Source organism: Rhinichthys klamathensis, unplaced genomic scaffold (genome assembly GCF_029890125.1).
Source record: "Rhinichthys klamathensis goyatoka isolate OS25496 unplaced genomic scaffold, OSU_Roscu_1.1 h1tg000194l_1, whole genome shotgun sequence".
Lineage (NCBI taxonomy): Eukaryota > Metazoa > Chordata > Actinopteri > Cypriniformes > Leuciscidae > Rhinichthys > Rhinichthys klamathensis.
The window spans coordinates 111,439-127,250 of NW_026606720.1; the positions used below are offsets into that span (position 1 = coordinate 111,439).

General features: G+C 37.0%; 1 protein-coding gene across 3 annotated transcripts in view; it reads left to right on the plus strand.

Moving 5' to 3' along the window:
* LOC130095944 (protein Atg16l2-like) overlaps positions 1-15,812 on the plus strand; it is a 50,781-nt gene that overhangs the window by 16,433 nt on the left and 18,536 nt on the right. For 2 of the 3 annotated variants that reach the window (XM_056262552.1, XM_056262553.1), the window contains 5 exons: positions 1,526-1,597; positions 2,751-2,871; positions 3,002-3,107; positions 13,709-13,858; positions 15,038-15,085. In XM_056262552.1, the coding sequence (XP_056118527.1) occupies positions 1,526-1,597; positions 2,751-2,871; positions 3,002-3,107; positions 13,709-13,858; positions 15,038-15,085 (497 nt within the window). The remainder of the gene's footprint in view (positions 1-1,525; positions 1,598-2,750; positions 2,872-3,001; positions 3,108-13,708; positions 13,859-15,037; positions 15,086-15,812) is intronic. The other variant, XR_008808159.1, reaches the window with a different exon arrangement.

The window sequence follows — 15,812 nt, forward strand, 5'->3', positions numbered from 1 at the left end:
GCCGTAAATTAAAGTGGTGCTTGTTACCCTCTTGTTCCATGTAGTTACAGGTGTAAGTACAATAAAAATGCATACACACAATCTTATATCACTGACTCAGAAACCTTTATTTATTATACAAGCACCACTTACCCTGTAACCAGATATATTTCCCAGTATTTAAAATTGCAATAGTCTTAGCTTTTCTTGCCTTGAAACATGTAAACCCAAACTTAAACATCTGCACTTTTGCTATAAAAAACAACAACAACAACAACAACAACTATACAGTATGTATTGGTTCACAATTATTACAAAAAGTTACACAGTGTATGTTCTCGCTAAATTGCTCCCAAATATAAGATTGTTGTATCATAATAGAAGTAGAATAAGTACCCCTTAGTTCTATAATACTTACAGTATAAATATATTTTTTAATTCTCCTGGTTGTTACCCCTTTATTCCCCAAACTTTACATATTGTTCCCTTATACTTACATGCAAGTACTTTAAAGGTACACTATAATTACAGAAAGTTACACTGTAAATTCCTCATAATTACACAGTACTTCCCGGGCTGTAATCTAAAGCGTTACCTAGTTTTTTTGTGCAAGTACTGACCACACAAATGGTTTAACCTGATTGCAAGTAGTTTGATATGATGATGCAGCTTTTTGCTCTGCTATATCATGCACAAAAGTAGTGCAACTGCACACACACCCCATTTTATTGAAACTTCATAGGAAGCTACAAGAAAAGACAATACATATTTTATTTTCCATATTCAGACGTGATTATGATTTCTTAATGTAATGACTGTTAATAGAAAATAAAAATCACAATTCATTTGAATGTCTTCAAATTAGTCTTTAGAAAGCAGAATGAGAGTGATTGAAAGTGAAAATGTAAATGGTTGCGTTAATCATATTTAAGTCAAAACAACTCTCGCAATGGATTTCATTTGCATTTAGATTAATTTAAAGTGTTTAGATTATTAGATATTTAGATAAAGTTATTAGATTAGAGTGTAGGTAGGATAGGTCTTGGCAGACTAGATCTGCTACACTGCTTCTGGCATGAGCGAACTACAGGGAAACATGAAACATGCTCAGAATTACAGGGATTAGGACACAAGCTGGTGCAACGTAAAGTGCGGGGAGACCGGTAACAGATCTAGACAGGTGGTGCTGGGGAGGAGGAGGAGGGCACAAGAAAATTCCCAATGCACGTAACACTGAGATGGGGATGGGAATAAATAAGGTTTGCATATAGGAAAGACACATCAATTGGATGCGCTTCCGGCTTGGAAGAACCAATTAACGGCTCTTAAGATAAAAACCTCTGCTTTAGATGAGCTGAAGAGCATTCCGGATGACTTCTCCGAGTCATTGTTAATTAGCACGTGCCAGTAAGGCCTGTAAGAGCCCTCGAAGGATCTTCGTCAGCAATATAAGGATACTGTTCCTGTAAGGCTGTTGAGTTGATTATGCTGTGGTTGGTTACTGTGCTAATGCATTGTGGGATGTGTCACTGTGCTTTTCCATCAGGGCACTCGGATTTTAGCTGCGTCATATGACAAGTCAGCGCTATTTTGGAGGATCGAGGACAGCGTTCCCAAGGTAACAGAGCTTCCCACCTCTTACCCACCCAAACCTCCCGTGGGTTAGTCTGTCTCTCTGAATTACTCTAGAGCACCACCAGATGAGACGGACCAGTATGAACCATTTTAAAGATGTGTATAGCTGTGCCTGCTTAGGTTGCATTGTGTTTTACATGACAGTTAGGCGTGCATGGGAGAGTTGTATGGGGAGGAATCAGCTTCTCTCGTCATTTTTGAGGCAAACAGTCCAGACGTGTGTCATTCTTACACTTTTTATTGGCCCAGATATGTCTTAACATATTGTATAAAATATTAGCCTAATCTCACTTTTTGTAAAGGTGGAAATCATATAAGTTCTTTTAAGGAAATATAACAATTATATGTGATCATAGAGGTACATTTTGTAAAAAGGTGCCTGGGATTGTGATATGCAGTTATATAGAAATGTTTACTTCAATTCTATTTTTTATAAGGTACAGAGTTCAAAAGGTACTGCATACCAGGAATGACCCATATGTCCTATAAAGACTGTGTCTGAAAATGTACTAGCGTGACAGAAAGTGAGACAATAAAAGAGGACAAATGAAAAAGTGGAACATTAAGAACTGGGTCAGATATGACCGTAATAATGTTTTGTTAATTGTTATGTTTTTATTGTCACAAATATTAAGAAACACACCATCAGGAGTCTAGATAGAGCAATGAGAAACATCATATCCTTTAAGAAAATGCTCCTACTTTCTATCACTGTGTGTGTGTGTGTGTGTGTGTGTGTGTGTGTGTGTGTGTGTGTGTGTGTGTGTGTGTGTGTAAGAGAGAGAGAGAGAGAGAGAGAGAGAGGGAGTGAAAGGAAGTAAATCTTTGGGTGAATCTCTCCGAATATATCCCTCAAATCTAAAGTGTTTTTTATTGTAATTTATTAAGTATAAATTGTAATTTATTACCATTACCTCAGTGTCCTTAATAAATCATTCTAATTACAATATAAATAATTAAATTGTCATGAAATTGCAAAAAAATAAATAATAATAATAATAATTCCTAGAAATAGTCTTCATTTTGTTAATGCAATAAAAATAGAATTTCTTATTTCTTTCTTTTAGTTTGGGCTGGAATATGTCATGGAGATTGTGTTCAAGCTCTCATTAAGAAGTACTTTGCTGTTGTTGTAGGTTACATTGACGGGTCATTCTCGTAAAGTGACGGCAGCCAAATTTAAATACAGTCAGAGGCAGGTGGTCACGGGCAGTGCGGACAGGACCGTCAAGATATGGGACCTCCAGCGAGCAGCGTGTATGTACATATATAACAAATCGCTCATGCATTAACAATGAGACTTTTCACATCTGTCTGCAATAATATTGCTCAACATATTACCACAGATCAGGTACTAATTTCATAATTCTCTCTGTACTACTCACAGGCATACAAACCATTGAGGTTTTGTCTTTCTGTAGTGACGTTGTGTGCTCCGAGTACCTTATCATCAGTAGCCATTATGACAAGAAAATACGGTTTTGGGACAGCAGGTAAGAACAGGGCAATTACAACACCTACACATCTTTTTAACAACATACAAAAATGATCTCAATACATGCTTATGATGAAATGTTAATATCAGTTTAAGGTGTGAACAGGCGTTAAACCTCGGCGAATTTCGCGCGCGATATTCGCCGACGTTTAACGCCTCGTGACTAAACAAAGGGCGCCAATATGAGTGTGCGTCATTTTTTTTAAAACGCCTCGGGTTCGTTTTTTTAGTTTGACGCGCCGCGTCAAAAAATATCCGACCAATGAGATTGGTGCTTTTGCTCACGTGTCTGGAGCTTCTGAAGTTACAGTAAAACACAACTTGGGGGCGCTCAAACACAAAACGGTCTTGCCGAGCACACATACGTAACGGCGAAGAAGATATACGCCAAGTAGCATCAGAGAATGTCTAATTGAAGAGAATTGGCACTGTGGTTACTTCCGGTTACTGGACTGGCTGCAGTAACACGTCTCTGTCCATGCGGGGGCGCTCGCGGGCGAGTGCAGAATGAATGGGAGTCTATGGGGTTTCACCCCCAGAAATCCACTTTTCTCAGGATGTAATTTTTTGTCAAGTAATTTGAAAGTTGCATTCAAAAGGGAGGGCTAAGATAATACACTCAGCTGAAAATTGCATTTTTAAGATCACTTATATGTTCTAAAAATCCGTTCAAAAATGTGATGACGTCACATAATAGCAGAATGCTATAGCGTGTTCCGGCCAACAACGGCCTAACCTGTAAGAAATCGAAAGGACATAAGTACTCGTTCATTCGACTTTTGGCCTATAATCTATATTGAACTTGCGGAATCAACAATAAAATATATGTTGATTCAACGACAAGCAGGAGAAAGAGATACATTTAGCCGTTTAGCTCCATAGACTCACATTCATTCTGCACTCGCCCGCGATCACCTCCACTGGATTTCTAATGGAACTGCAACCAAGATGATACACAATGGGGCTAATAGGAAGTGCTAAGGCTCTCCGTTAGACGGGCTCTGGTAGCGTCTACACTGCCGGGAAGAAATAAGACGAGGAAGCTGCAAGGCAAGATGAATGTAGAGCTGCTGGTCTCGTTGGTGTCGGAACATAAAGAACTATGACAAACGCAACAGCGACTACAAAAAACTTGATAAAAGAGAATGTTATGGAGTGGTATTGCAGAGCAAATGGGCGCCATCTAATGTCAGGGAATGAATTCGCATGTTCACTCGGCTCATCATCAGCGAAAATCGCTTGGGTGTGAACACAAAAAACGCGTTGAAAAACTATTGGTATAAAGTGTGGTTAACATTTGCTGTCTTTGTTCACTCTACATGGCTTTTTAAACCGACAGCATGTGTAAATGGCCACGGAGAAAGTGATTTCACCAAGTAGAACATGTTCCAGGATCAATAACCTTGTTGGTCCTGGAACAACATTTCAATCAACCAATCAGATTTGAGGGACTTAGTTTACAGTTTATGTCAAGTTTAGGCTTACAACCAGGGTTATGTGCTTCTACATCAGTGTTATTCACTATCATTTCCCTCTGGTTTTAGATAAAATGTTATGGGTAGGGTTAGGTTTAGAGGTAGATATGTTTAGGACTATATTTATGTTTTCATTTGGAAGGTTTAAACTCAGAATTCTGAGAAAAAAAGTCAGAATTGTGAGATATAAACTCACAATTGCAAGAAAAAAAGTTTCTCAAAATTTTGAGAAAAATTCATAATTACTTTTTTTTTTTTATTCCATTGTGGAAGCTTCCATAGAGATTGGATGCAACCTTGAGCGCAAAGCAGAATAAGCAAGTGTTCTGATTTACTTTCTACCCGGTTTACAGCACATCTGGTATTACATCCTTCTTCATACATGTGGATCTCTCAAACTACACTACCAGGCAAAAGTTGTGGATCGGTAATATTTTTTTATGTTTTTAAAAGAAGTCTCTTCAGCTCACCAAGGTTGCATTTATTTGATTAAATATACAAAAAACAGTAATATTGTTAAATATTATGACAATTTAAAATAACTGTTTTCTATTTTAATTTATTTTAAAATGTAATTTATTCCTGTGATCAAAGCTGAATTTTAATCATCATTACTTCAGTCTTCAGTGTCACATGATCCTTCAGAAATCACTCTAATATGATGATTTGATGCTCAAAAAAACATTTATTATTATTATCAATGTTGAAAACAGTTGTGTACAATTTTTTCAGGATTCTTTGATGAATAGACAGTTCAAAAGAACAGCATTTAATTGAAATATAATCTTTTGTAACATTATAAATGTCTTTACTGTAACTTTTGATCAATTTAATTCATCCTCGATGAATAAGATTATTGATTTATTTTATTCCCCCCCCCCCCCCAAAAAAAATTGTTACTGACCCCACACTTCTGAACGGTAGTGTTTAATGTTACAAAAGATTATATTTCAGATAAATGCTGTTATTTTGAAGATTCCTGAAATAAAAATGTAAATAACTGTTTTCAACATTGATAATAATCAGAAATGTTTCTTGAGCATCAAATCATCATATTATTAGAGTGATTTCTGAAGGATCATGTGACTCTGAAGACTGGAGTGATGATGAAAATTCAGCTTTGATCACAGGAATAAATTACACTAAATTACAATTACAATAAATTAAATGCACATAAAAACAGCTGTTTTAAATTGTAATAATATTTCACTTTTTTTTCTTTTTTTTGTATTTTTAATCAAATAAATGCAGCCTTGTTGAGCAGAAGAGACTTCTTTTAAAAACCTTAAAAATCTTACCGAACCAAAACTTTTGTCTGGTAGTGTACATTTGGAGGTAAAGCATGTGACACAGCATCTGTGGTGTAAACACTGTTATCACTTGTTATTATAAAGCATTTGTTATCAGATCACCTGAGACGGATATTGCTGCCATGTGTAAAGAGGGTCTGAGTCTGCTTGTGTACACAGACCAGCTATTAACATTTTTTTTCTTGTCCGAGAGTAATAGCCTTTGAAATTTATCGTTGAAGGCGGATTTGTTAAACAAGCGGCGGTTTGATGGCTTTGTAGCAATGTAAAAACCTTCACATCATAAATGTGTTGATCACTATAGTGCTTTTCACAGCAACCGTCCAGGTTTCCAGGACTGACTCGAGTGTAGTCGGTGCAATTAAAACGTGAATAATGAACTCAGCTGGCAGTGCTCGCTGTCCGTCACCACGTGTCAGGCTAGGACGGTGACCTAAAAGAGTGTCGCCTCAGGTGTGTGTGGTGTCATCGCTGGCGAGAGACGGCTTGTTAGCGCTTTGGCGGTAATGCGCGAGATTGGGTTCTCCACAGGCCCAGTCGTACGGACAGAAACGTCTTCCACACGTGTTGACAGCTGATGCTCTCTAAGGCATTCGTGCTGATCTGCATGGAATTCATTTTCCAGATGTGATTTTCTCTTTAGGCTAAATGCTTTGATGGTTTTAGTTCAGTCAAAAACATGATAGTTCTTTAAAGGGATGGTCCGTACGAAATGGCATCCCAGATGTATATGACATTCTTTCTTAAGATGAACACAGAAGAAGATTTTTAGACAAATAATCCATCTCTGTGAGTCCATAGAATATAAGTGAATGGGTTCCCAAATGTTCATGCTCCTCAAAGTACATACAGCCATCATGACATAAGACCCTAGTGGATGAATTGATGTCTTCTGAAACCAAATGATCGGTACTAATGTTTTAAACTTTTTGACTATAAACCATCATAGGCCATGTTCACAAGATGGTTGAGTTTACACTTGGTGTAAACGTGAGCACATTGTGAGGCTTGCACAAGAAGTAAACCCTCTGGTAAATGTGTTCGACATTTAGATGGAAATGATGGTTTATAATTAAAAAAAGTTCCAAATATTAGCATTATGAGATCATTTTATTTTTGGGGTCGACTATCCCTTCAATGCTATGAATCTCACAAAACCTTCTAAGAATATGTTCAGTTCATATATCAGCTCAAAATCATAAACTGTATTTTGTTTTAAGGAAAATGAAACCTGTTTATTTTTTGATGGTTTACATTTTTTTTCATGACAAGTAATAAGCAGATTTTCCTCCCCAGTTTCCATACCGTGATGCAAAAAATCGATTTAAACTGTAATATATATATACAGTTGCAAACACAAAATCAGTTTGAATGTCCACTGAGGAAAGCGATGTATTTGTCTTTGTCCTTTTAACAGTTAAGGGGATTTCCCATGACAGCACTAGTCAGTGCATTTGTAAGTTGAGTCTTATTGTTTACAACCTAGTTTCGTCCTTTAAATATAAAAGTCTTTGCTACTGACTTTGCTGCCATCTAACGGTGTAATAATGTAACTTTCACTGAAGTTGAAATCACAATCATTAACAGACCTTTTCTCATTACCAAATACTGCATGTTATTTATATAATACATTATTTATTGTAAAACATATTTAAATAAACGATATTAGCCATTATAAAAGTATAAGAAGTTTGAACAATAGGAAATAGACACAAGCAAACAGTTCAGTCAAAAGTACAAATGCAGCGCTAGTTATAGTATAGGATTCAAGTTCAATAATCCCATGTTTAAACACTCTAACATCTGCATAAGAGCCAGAGGCTAATTCCCGAAGGACTGGCCGCGCTGAATGACCGCTGACTGCCTGAAACCCGCATCTCCAAAAACGTCCAAACAAATTGTCAAAAATGCGCTATATGTTTATATATAAATCGCATATCCTGAGGTCTAAATAACGTAATTATCGCCTAAAAACTCTTAAAACTACATTCCGTGACACAACAACAGTAGTATTTGTAAAATGATGGTGGTTTGCTCGTCCACCATGACACTCGCTGTGAGAAATGCTGCAAGCGGACTGATACAAGCGGTGAAACAAGGTGGAATATCACATAGCTCTCAGCCAATCAGAATCGAGAACCTCAACAAACCGTTGTGAATAATATATTATATTATATTATAATGTAAGGGTTTTTTGCGCACATGTGTTTTTCAGTTGTTAGAATATTTAGAATACATTTTTGTTTTTGGTCAATCATGATTTATTCGTGAAAACGTTCGTATGCAGATTTCACTCACAGATTGCTTGGTGACAAATACACTCTCCCTTTCTTATAATTGTGTGACTCAAAAAGCACATCAACACTGCAATCGAGCAGCACTTTGTGACTCAACATGACAAAACCACATTGCTCATTATAATCAATGGTCTACTCTGAAAGTGACGTGACGTCTAGCCATAACATAGACATCTCATGCAAAACATGACAGGAGACAAACTTGTCCACAACAACAAATATTACTCTGAAGGTCAACAACACATGCAAGCCAAGCATAGAGCCACCGTTGTGGAAGAGTACTTTACTATGAGGAAAAGTAACTCAAAGGGAATGTTTTTTTCATGCACTGGTTATTTTAGTTTCATTTTGTCATTGTCAGACAAGTGGAGAGAAAAGATCCAAAAGACATATGTAAGTGTTTATTTTACTACACTTTATCAATTTGCATCTGTAGATTTCTATTACAAAACATATCTTGGTTTACTCAAAGTTTTTGAGTCAAAACTCACATACATACACCAGACTTTCCAGTTTTATTCATCCATATTCTGAAGGTTTTTATAGCGGGGTTTCTTCATGTATCATTCGCCTGATTTACATAACACATTATTCCTAAAAACAGGGACAATTTTATTTTCAGGCTGTTTACACAGTTTCATGATTTATGAAGTGATAAAAAGAGATATCCAAAATCCCTCTGTAAAAACTCCTAAATGTCAATAAAATGAAACTAGAACTGAAACTGGCTTTACAATGTTCAGATTTTTGTTCTGGAAAAGTATGCAAATTAGTGCATTTTTAATGATAAAGTGCCTCAGTTGCATATTTAAACATAACATTTTAGAAAATGTGTGGAATACTTACAAATAGTCTTAATGTACTGTTGTTCAACTGGGCAAGGTGATATCTAGTAGTTCAAATCTGACTCTGGTTGTGCCTTGGCTTAAACAACAAGGGCAAACAGGTGTCTTTGAGTCATTACAGTGATGCTGTAACAACAGCTTACATCATTCGCTGCTAAATATTAATGTTGTTGCATAAATCTTATGTCACACTGGAGCTGGTCGGGTTTTCTTGAATAAGGCTGCTTTGAAAATCACCTTGTAGCGGTCGAGGCGACCCTGTAATAATACGGAGCATTTGTTGCATAACCCTCGTTATTCAGCATCTCAGTGGGTTTCGATTGCTCGGATTAGATAAGAGATGTAAAATAATAGCAACAAGGATGTCAGTCCAGCGAAGCTGTGTTCTTACAAAGCCTCGCGGCGAGCGTAATTCGCGAAACTTACAAATATATATGACGCCACAGAGGTAGAAAAAGAGCCATTATTTACACCATGTCTCAGTCCTTGACATCTTTCATTCACTCCCAGCAACCACAGCTTTCAGCTGCCAAGGAGCCGACGGCTCGCTCGTCTCCTAGCAACTGTCAGCCCACATAATTGTCTCTCCTCTCATCTTGTTGTAATGGGATTTGTGCAATATTATGACATTTGCGTTTTTCTCCATGCAATGCTTTGACCCTTTTTTAATCTTTTGGAGTTACTTTCAAGTGTCAATTGAATGACAGACGTGTTCACTAAACATCTCTTGTATAATATGCATGCACACAAGATCGCATGCCGCTTCAAGAGGCAATACACACTAATGCCTGTCTCTGCTGTTGAAATTCAAATCATTGTCTTGTGCAACGCGTTTAGAAAGACGAGGCTCCTCTGGTTTACAGAGCGACACCCTAGACGTCTTATATGTTAAAGGCCTTGAGATTCCAAATCTTTCCCCTTATCCGTGTCCAAATGATAATTGGTTAGCATATAAAAGGAAAGAGCAGACTAAGACCCCGGGCTGCACATCTGCAGTCGTCTCTCTTGTCTTATTAAGTCCATCACTCATAGTGTAATGAGACAAACTATCGCAGTTGACAGATTTCAGGCTTTCAGGTGCGCCTTCAGCATCACGGTGCCTGATCTGTCCTGATCTGCAATACGCAAATAATACGAGGCCAGATGGCAATAATGACAACTAGTGTCACTTTTCCCAAACAGAAAACACTGTGGTGTCTTTTAAAAGGCACAAATGCCATGTTTTTGTGTTGATTAAAACGAGTAATTATAAGTATGGTTAAAAGCTAGGCCTGAACTGTTTGATTGTTTTATATGTCATTATTTAAAAATTACAGAACATAAAAAATATCATAACTTTTAATTTAAGTGAAAACTAATGAGCAATTTTACAAACTGAACCAACCCCCCCCCCCAGATGCTGCGTTAATTGCATTCACTTTTAGTCAGTCACGTTCAACGTTACGTCAGATAGAAACTGACGAATCGGGATCTCGTCTGAGAGCTGGGATCACCTTCGAGTATAAACAAAATGAGCAAATGCACATTGGCGTGCGAGATTTGCATGTTCTGACGTAACGTCGAATGTATCTGACTGAAAGGGAACGTCTCGGTTACGGATGTAACTAGGGATGCAGCGATTACCGGATTTCACAATTAACCGCGATTTAAAACGTCACGGTTAATTAATCGTAAAGACTATGCTACACCGAGTGTTCTGCAAAGTACGGAACTTTGGCACCTAACACAAAACGAAAACAAAGTTACACCAGCGGTGCACCAGCTTAAAGTGCCGTGCTCGTCAACCACTATGGCAGAGGGACTAAGCAGCGACGCTCTATTTCCACCGAAAAAAACACCTTAAGTGCGTGTTCACATATCGCGTCTTTTGCGCGCTCAAGTTCGTTATTTCAAATGTAAGCGCGCGGTATGCGCGCTCATAATGGAAGCGACGCGCTCGTTTTTTCCAAGCGCGTCCGCGCCGCATCTAGATAAAAACATCTCTACTTTTCAGAATGCCGCAAGCATGTAGGTCAAGTGACAAGAACTAACACAGCAATGACAGACGCCTCCGGAGCGCAACCGCCCTAGCGCTTTGGAAAAAGGAGAGCACGGCGTGCAACTTTCAGCTTTCAGTGCAACGTAAAAAAAACAACAACAAAAAACAGCGGAATATTTTGGTTACGCAAGTCTGTGGAAAACCGAATGTGACGTGCTCTCAAGAGTTTCAGTCAGTGAACATTTAACTTAATATCCTATTGCTTTCTCCTGTCTGTGTTGAGTAAATGTTAGGCTTTGTTTTAATATGCCCGGTGTAAAACACTAACATAAGATCATGTAGACTTCTAGGACTACCAATTAACTGCATTTCAGTTATTAATAACACTGCATGAGAGATATTCTCAGTTTCTTTCTATAATTTTTACTTAAACTTCAAACAAACAAACCAAAATAATGAGATTATAATAGATGATTTTCTAAAGGCACATGTAAAATTTGGATTAATAATTTAAAAAAGAGTATTAAAATAAGTACAATAATATTGGTGGATAAAATTTGGACTATATATGTTTTCTTTTAAAAGAAATACATAGGCCTAATATTTAGCTTGCATTTAATTCAATAGAGCCAGCCAAATACTTTGTTTATTCTTATTTTCATTGGGATTTATTATCCCTTTATTTATGTTTTTAAGTCAAATACCAACAAGATATTGTTTTCATGTTATCAAGTTTTCTACCTCAGGTTGAAAATAAATTTAGAACAAACTAAAAACTTAATAATTTTGTGATCTATTTCAATCAAAGAGTCCTGCAGCCTTTGACTTAATTTGTTATTTTTAAAAGAAAAATGCTGGATGTTTACAAAGCACTTCTCTTTAATTCCAAAGGAAGAGATTGATTATTGTTTGCCATTTTATAATTTTGTTCTGTGTTGTGGCAGCAATAAATAACACATTAAAATCTAGTGCTGAGTGTTCATGTGATATTATACATTAGTAGTGTTGTGAAATTAATTGATGCATAATAATCGTGATAATCGTTAAACCGTGATTATTTCTCAGACAATAATCGTACTTAGAAAATCTGTAATCGTTGCATCCCTAGATGTAACCCTTGTTCCCTGAAGGAGCGAAAGGAGACGCAACGTTCCGTCGCCACAATTGCTGCACCACCGCTGAGCGGCCAGGTCACCAGCCTGGCTCCTCAGTGAAAAGCTGAATGTGCGATTGCACGCGCTTGCGTATCTATACCAGCGGGGCAGGGTGCGGGATGCAAATCTCGCACGACAATGTACATTGGCTCGTGTAGTTTGCGTGATTTTTTTTCCACTTCAGCGAAAATCCCGCCCTGCAGCCGATTTCATTGGTTTAGGTTACAGTGACGGGTAGGTTTAGGGATCAGTGTTTGGTGTAGGCAATCAGTACAGTGATTGACATGACCAATGAAAACTTTAGAATCGGCTGCAGGGCGGGATTTCGGGATTTTGGAAAAAAAATCACGCGTTTAGTTTACACTCGAAGGTGATTAGGCTCTCAGGCGAGATCCCAATTCGTCAGTTCCGTTCTGACGTAACGCGTCCGTTCCCTTCTTCAGGGAAACAGGGTTACATACGTAACCGAGACGTTTTTTAACGTGTTAAAGCAACACTAAGTACGATTTTTTACCTTAAAATAATGTTTCCAAAATGGTTTCAGTGGTTCATTAAGTCGTAACAGGGTGAAAGGCACTTCTGGATTCGCTTTGCGGTCCTATATCTGCTATAACCACGCTATGTAAGATTGCCAGATCGGGTCGCGTTTCTGTAGTTCTAATGAGACATAAGAAAACTACAAATTTGACTTGCGTTACAATAGTCATTATTTTGTTTTTCTTTGTTTCTGTTGTCGCAATACATCATACTTTCATGAAATCATGCAACATACTCTACTTTGTCTGTGGACATCGTTCATTCCAAAGCCGGTTCTGGATAAACAACTGAGCGTGCGTGCGACAGTAGGCTGAATTATTTACGACAGCGGTAATGGACAATTCCGCTTCCAACCTGTAGGGCGACCGCAGAGGAAAAGTTACTTGGTGTTGCTTTAAAAAGCAAATAGAAATCACAGAAATGATTGTGCTATTTTTCCAGCCCTATAAAAAAAGTGTCTGCCTCTTCCAGAAAATTTAAAATATAACAACTTTTAATTGAAGACATTAGCTACTTTACAAATGCTGCTCTAATTAAAAATTTGAAATTACAAAAATAAAAGTACAGTTCTCCTCATAAGTTTGCACACCCCTTGCAGAATATGCATTAAGAGCCAGCACATGTAAACCTTTTGAATTGGATGATCGGGGTTACTTGTTAAGGGTATGCCAACTTTTTAAATGATTTATTTGTGTAAATTAAGTTATTATTTTGCCTTTTTTTTTGCCTGGACTATTTGTTAACATTTGATTTGTGAAACAGCTTGTTCAGGACAGTATTAAAAAAAATTAACATGCCATTTTTATGATCCCTCTTATTTTGTTAATATTGTTAACATCTTGAATATTCTGACTGCAAGTGGAATGTAAACTTATTAGCAGAATTCTCATAGCATAAATGGTTATAAAACAAGTATTTCATTGTTATGTTTACCGGTTTTAATTATAAGTTGCACTAAAATATAATGAAATTTGGTTGATGAGTCCATGTCTGTATTCCGTAGGGCAGCAACCTGCACGCAGGAAGTGCCTCTTCAGGGCATAGGGACATCATTGGACCTCTGCCCTAACCACAGGCAGTTGCTCAGCTGCTCCCGGGACGACGTCCTGCAGCTGGTTGACCTGAGAAAGAGTAACGACAGGGTGGCCTTCAGGTAGAAACACACATCTGAGACGAGGTTATGCACAGGTGGCTGTGATTTTTTTTAAAACTGCGTACCACACATAGAACTGAAAAATATTTTATTCAGGGTTAAAAATGAACACTTGGTGAGCACCAAATACAGTAAAACCTGCATGTGGCAAGCAAATAACCCCCCCACCGGTTAGTGAATTAGGAAAATCTAAGAATAATGTCTGACTCTCAGTATTGAAGCGTTCCTCTAGTACAACGTTAGATCATGGTATTGCCAAATTTACATAGCTGAGCACCAAACACAACTGAGCATCATTCTTGAGCACCACATAGAGTGATTTCTGAAGGATCATGTGACACTTAAAAGTAGAGTAATGATGCTGAAAATTCTAACGGGACTAAATTACATTTTAAAATATATTAAAATACTTCATATTAGTCAAGTCAAGTCAACTTTATTTATATAGCACTTTTTACAATACAGATTGTTTCAAAGCAGCTTTACAGTGAAAACAGGGAAATAATGAAACAAGGTTCTAGAAGAAAATAGCATCATAGTCCAGCTTAAGTAAGTTCAGTAATGGTTCATTTTTGTTGTAAAAAGTTATTAATTTAGTTAATTTATATATCTAGCCATTCTGGATAAAACCGTGATGTCATTGTCCAGCTGAGTTCATAATATTACCTCTTTTCAACGGTATTGTATATATGATATTTTATATATATATATATATATATATATATATATATATATATATATGACAGATGACTTCTAAATACAGATACAAATTCAGCTTTTTTAATGAATTACAATAAAAAACGTTTTATAATCTTTTTAAATTATGGAACGAGAAACTACCTTCTTTTAAAGCCACTGCAATTGCTTTGAAATAGACTCACAATATTTATTAAAGTCCCAAGGGAGAAACAAATTAATTGTTTATTTAAAGCATGAATATTCAATACCCTGATACAGCTGTGGCTGCCACAGTCCTTTCAGCATTATCCTTTGTTTTAAAGCAAGTCAAAATGTAAAAACAAGGATACTAGTTATATATACAGAACATGGCCGGAAGCATCTAAAAAGTATATTTACTGTATATAAAGCTGAATGAGCTTTATTCGTGATTCATTTCGTTGTTCAATTTACGGAACACTCAAGAATTTTAATTTTGTTTGCTTGTCTTTGTTGTTTCAGGGCAGAGGGCTTCAAATGTGGAAGTGACAGCACCAAGGCCATCTTCAGGTGAGTGACATCAAAAAGGACGCTATGAGCCGTCGCTAGCCATCTATCAATATGGAGTTTGCAGACCACTGTCTGCGCAGTAATAGGACATGTCTGTGCTATGTCTCATTCGAGATGGCATGCGTTGTGATGCTTACAACCCCTGAAACGTGCCACTGTGCTGTCGAGCGCTTCAGGCATCTACACCAACCCTGACTTTTTTTCTTAGTCATTGGAGAGGTCATGTGGATTTACACATAGATGGAAAATCCAATCCTGCTACTGTAATGAACGGGGAAAGACTCTGACCCTTTGAGTAAAGATATCTGGTGAGATAGATTTCATTTGTTAGTCTTGTCACTTTCTAGTTTCAGCAGGACTCACATCTTATTTTCTCTCAGGTAAAAATCTGGATGATTCTGGCTGTGGTGTTATATTATATATAACATAATATTTTCAAGTGAATCTCACAAAACTTGTGCAGGTAATATTTCACCTCAAAATGAAAATATTAAAATATACATTTAACATGAAAATTAAGCCTATTTAAGATTACTGTAGTCTAAGGAAAAATATATAATTATATTATGGATTATATTAAAGCAACACTAAGTAAGATTTTTTACCTTAAAATAATGTTTCCAAAATCGTTTCAGTGGTTCATTAAGTCGTAACAGGGTGAAAGGCACTTCTGGATTCGCTTTGCGGTCCTATATCTGCTATAACCACGCTATGTAAGATTGCCAGA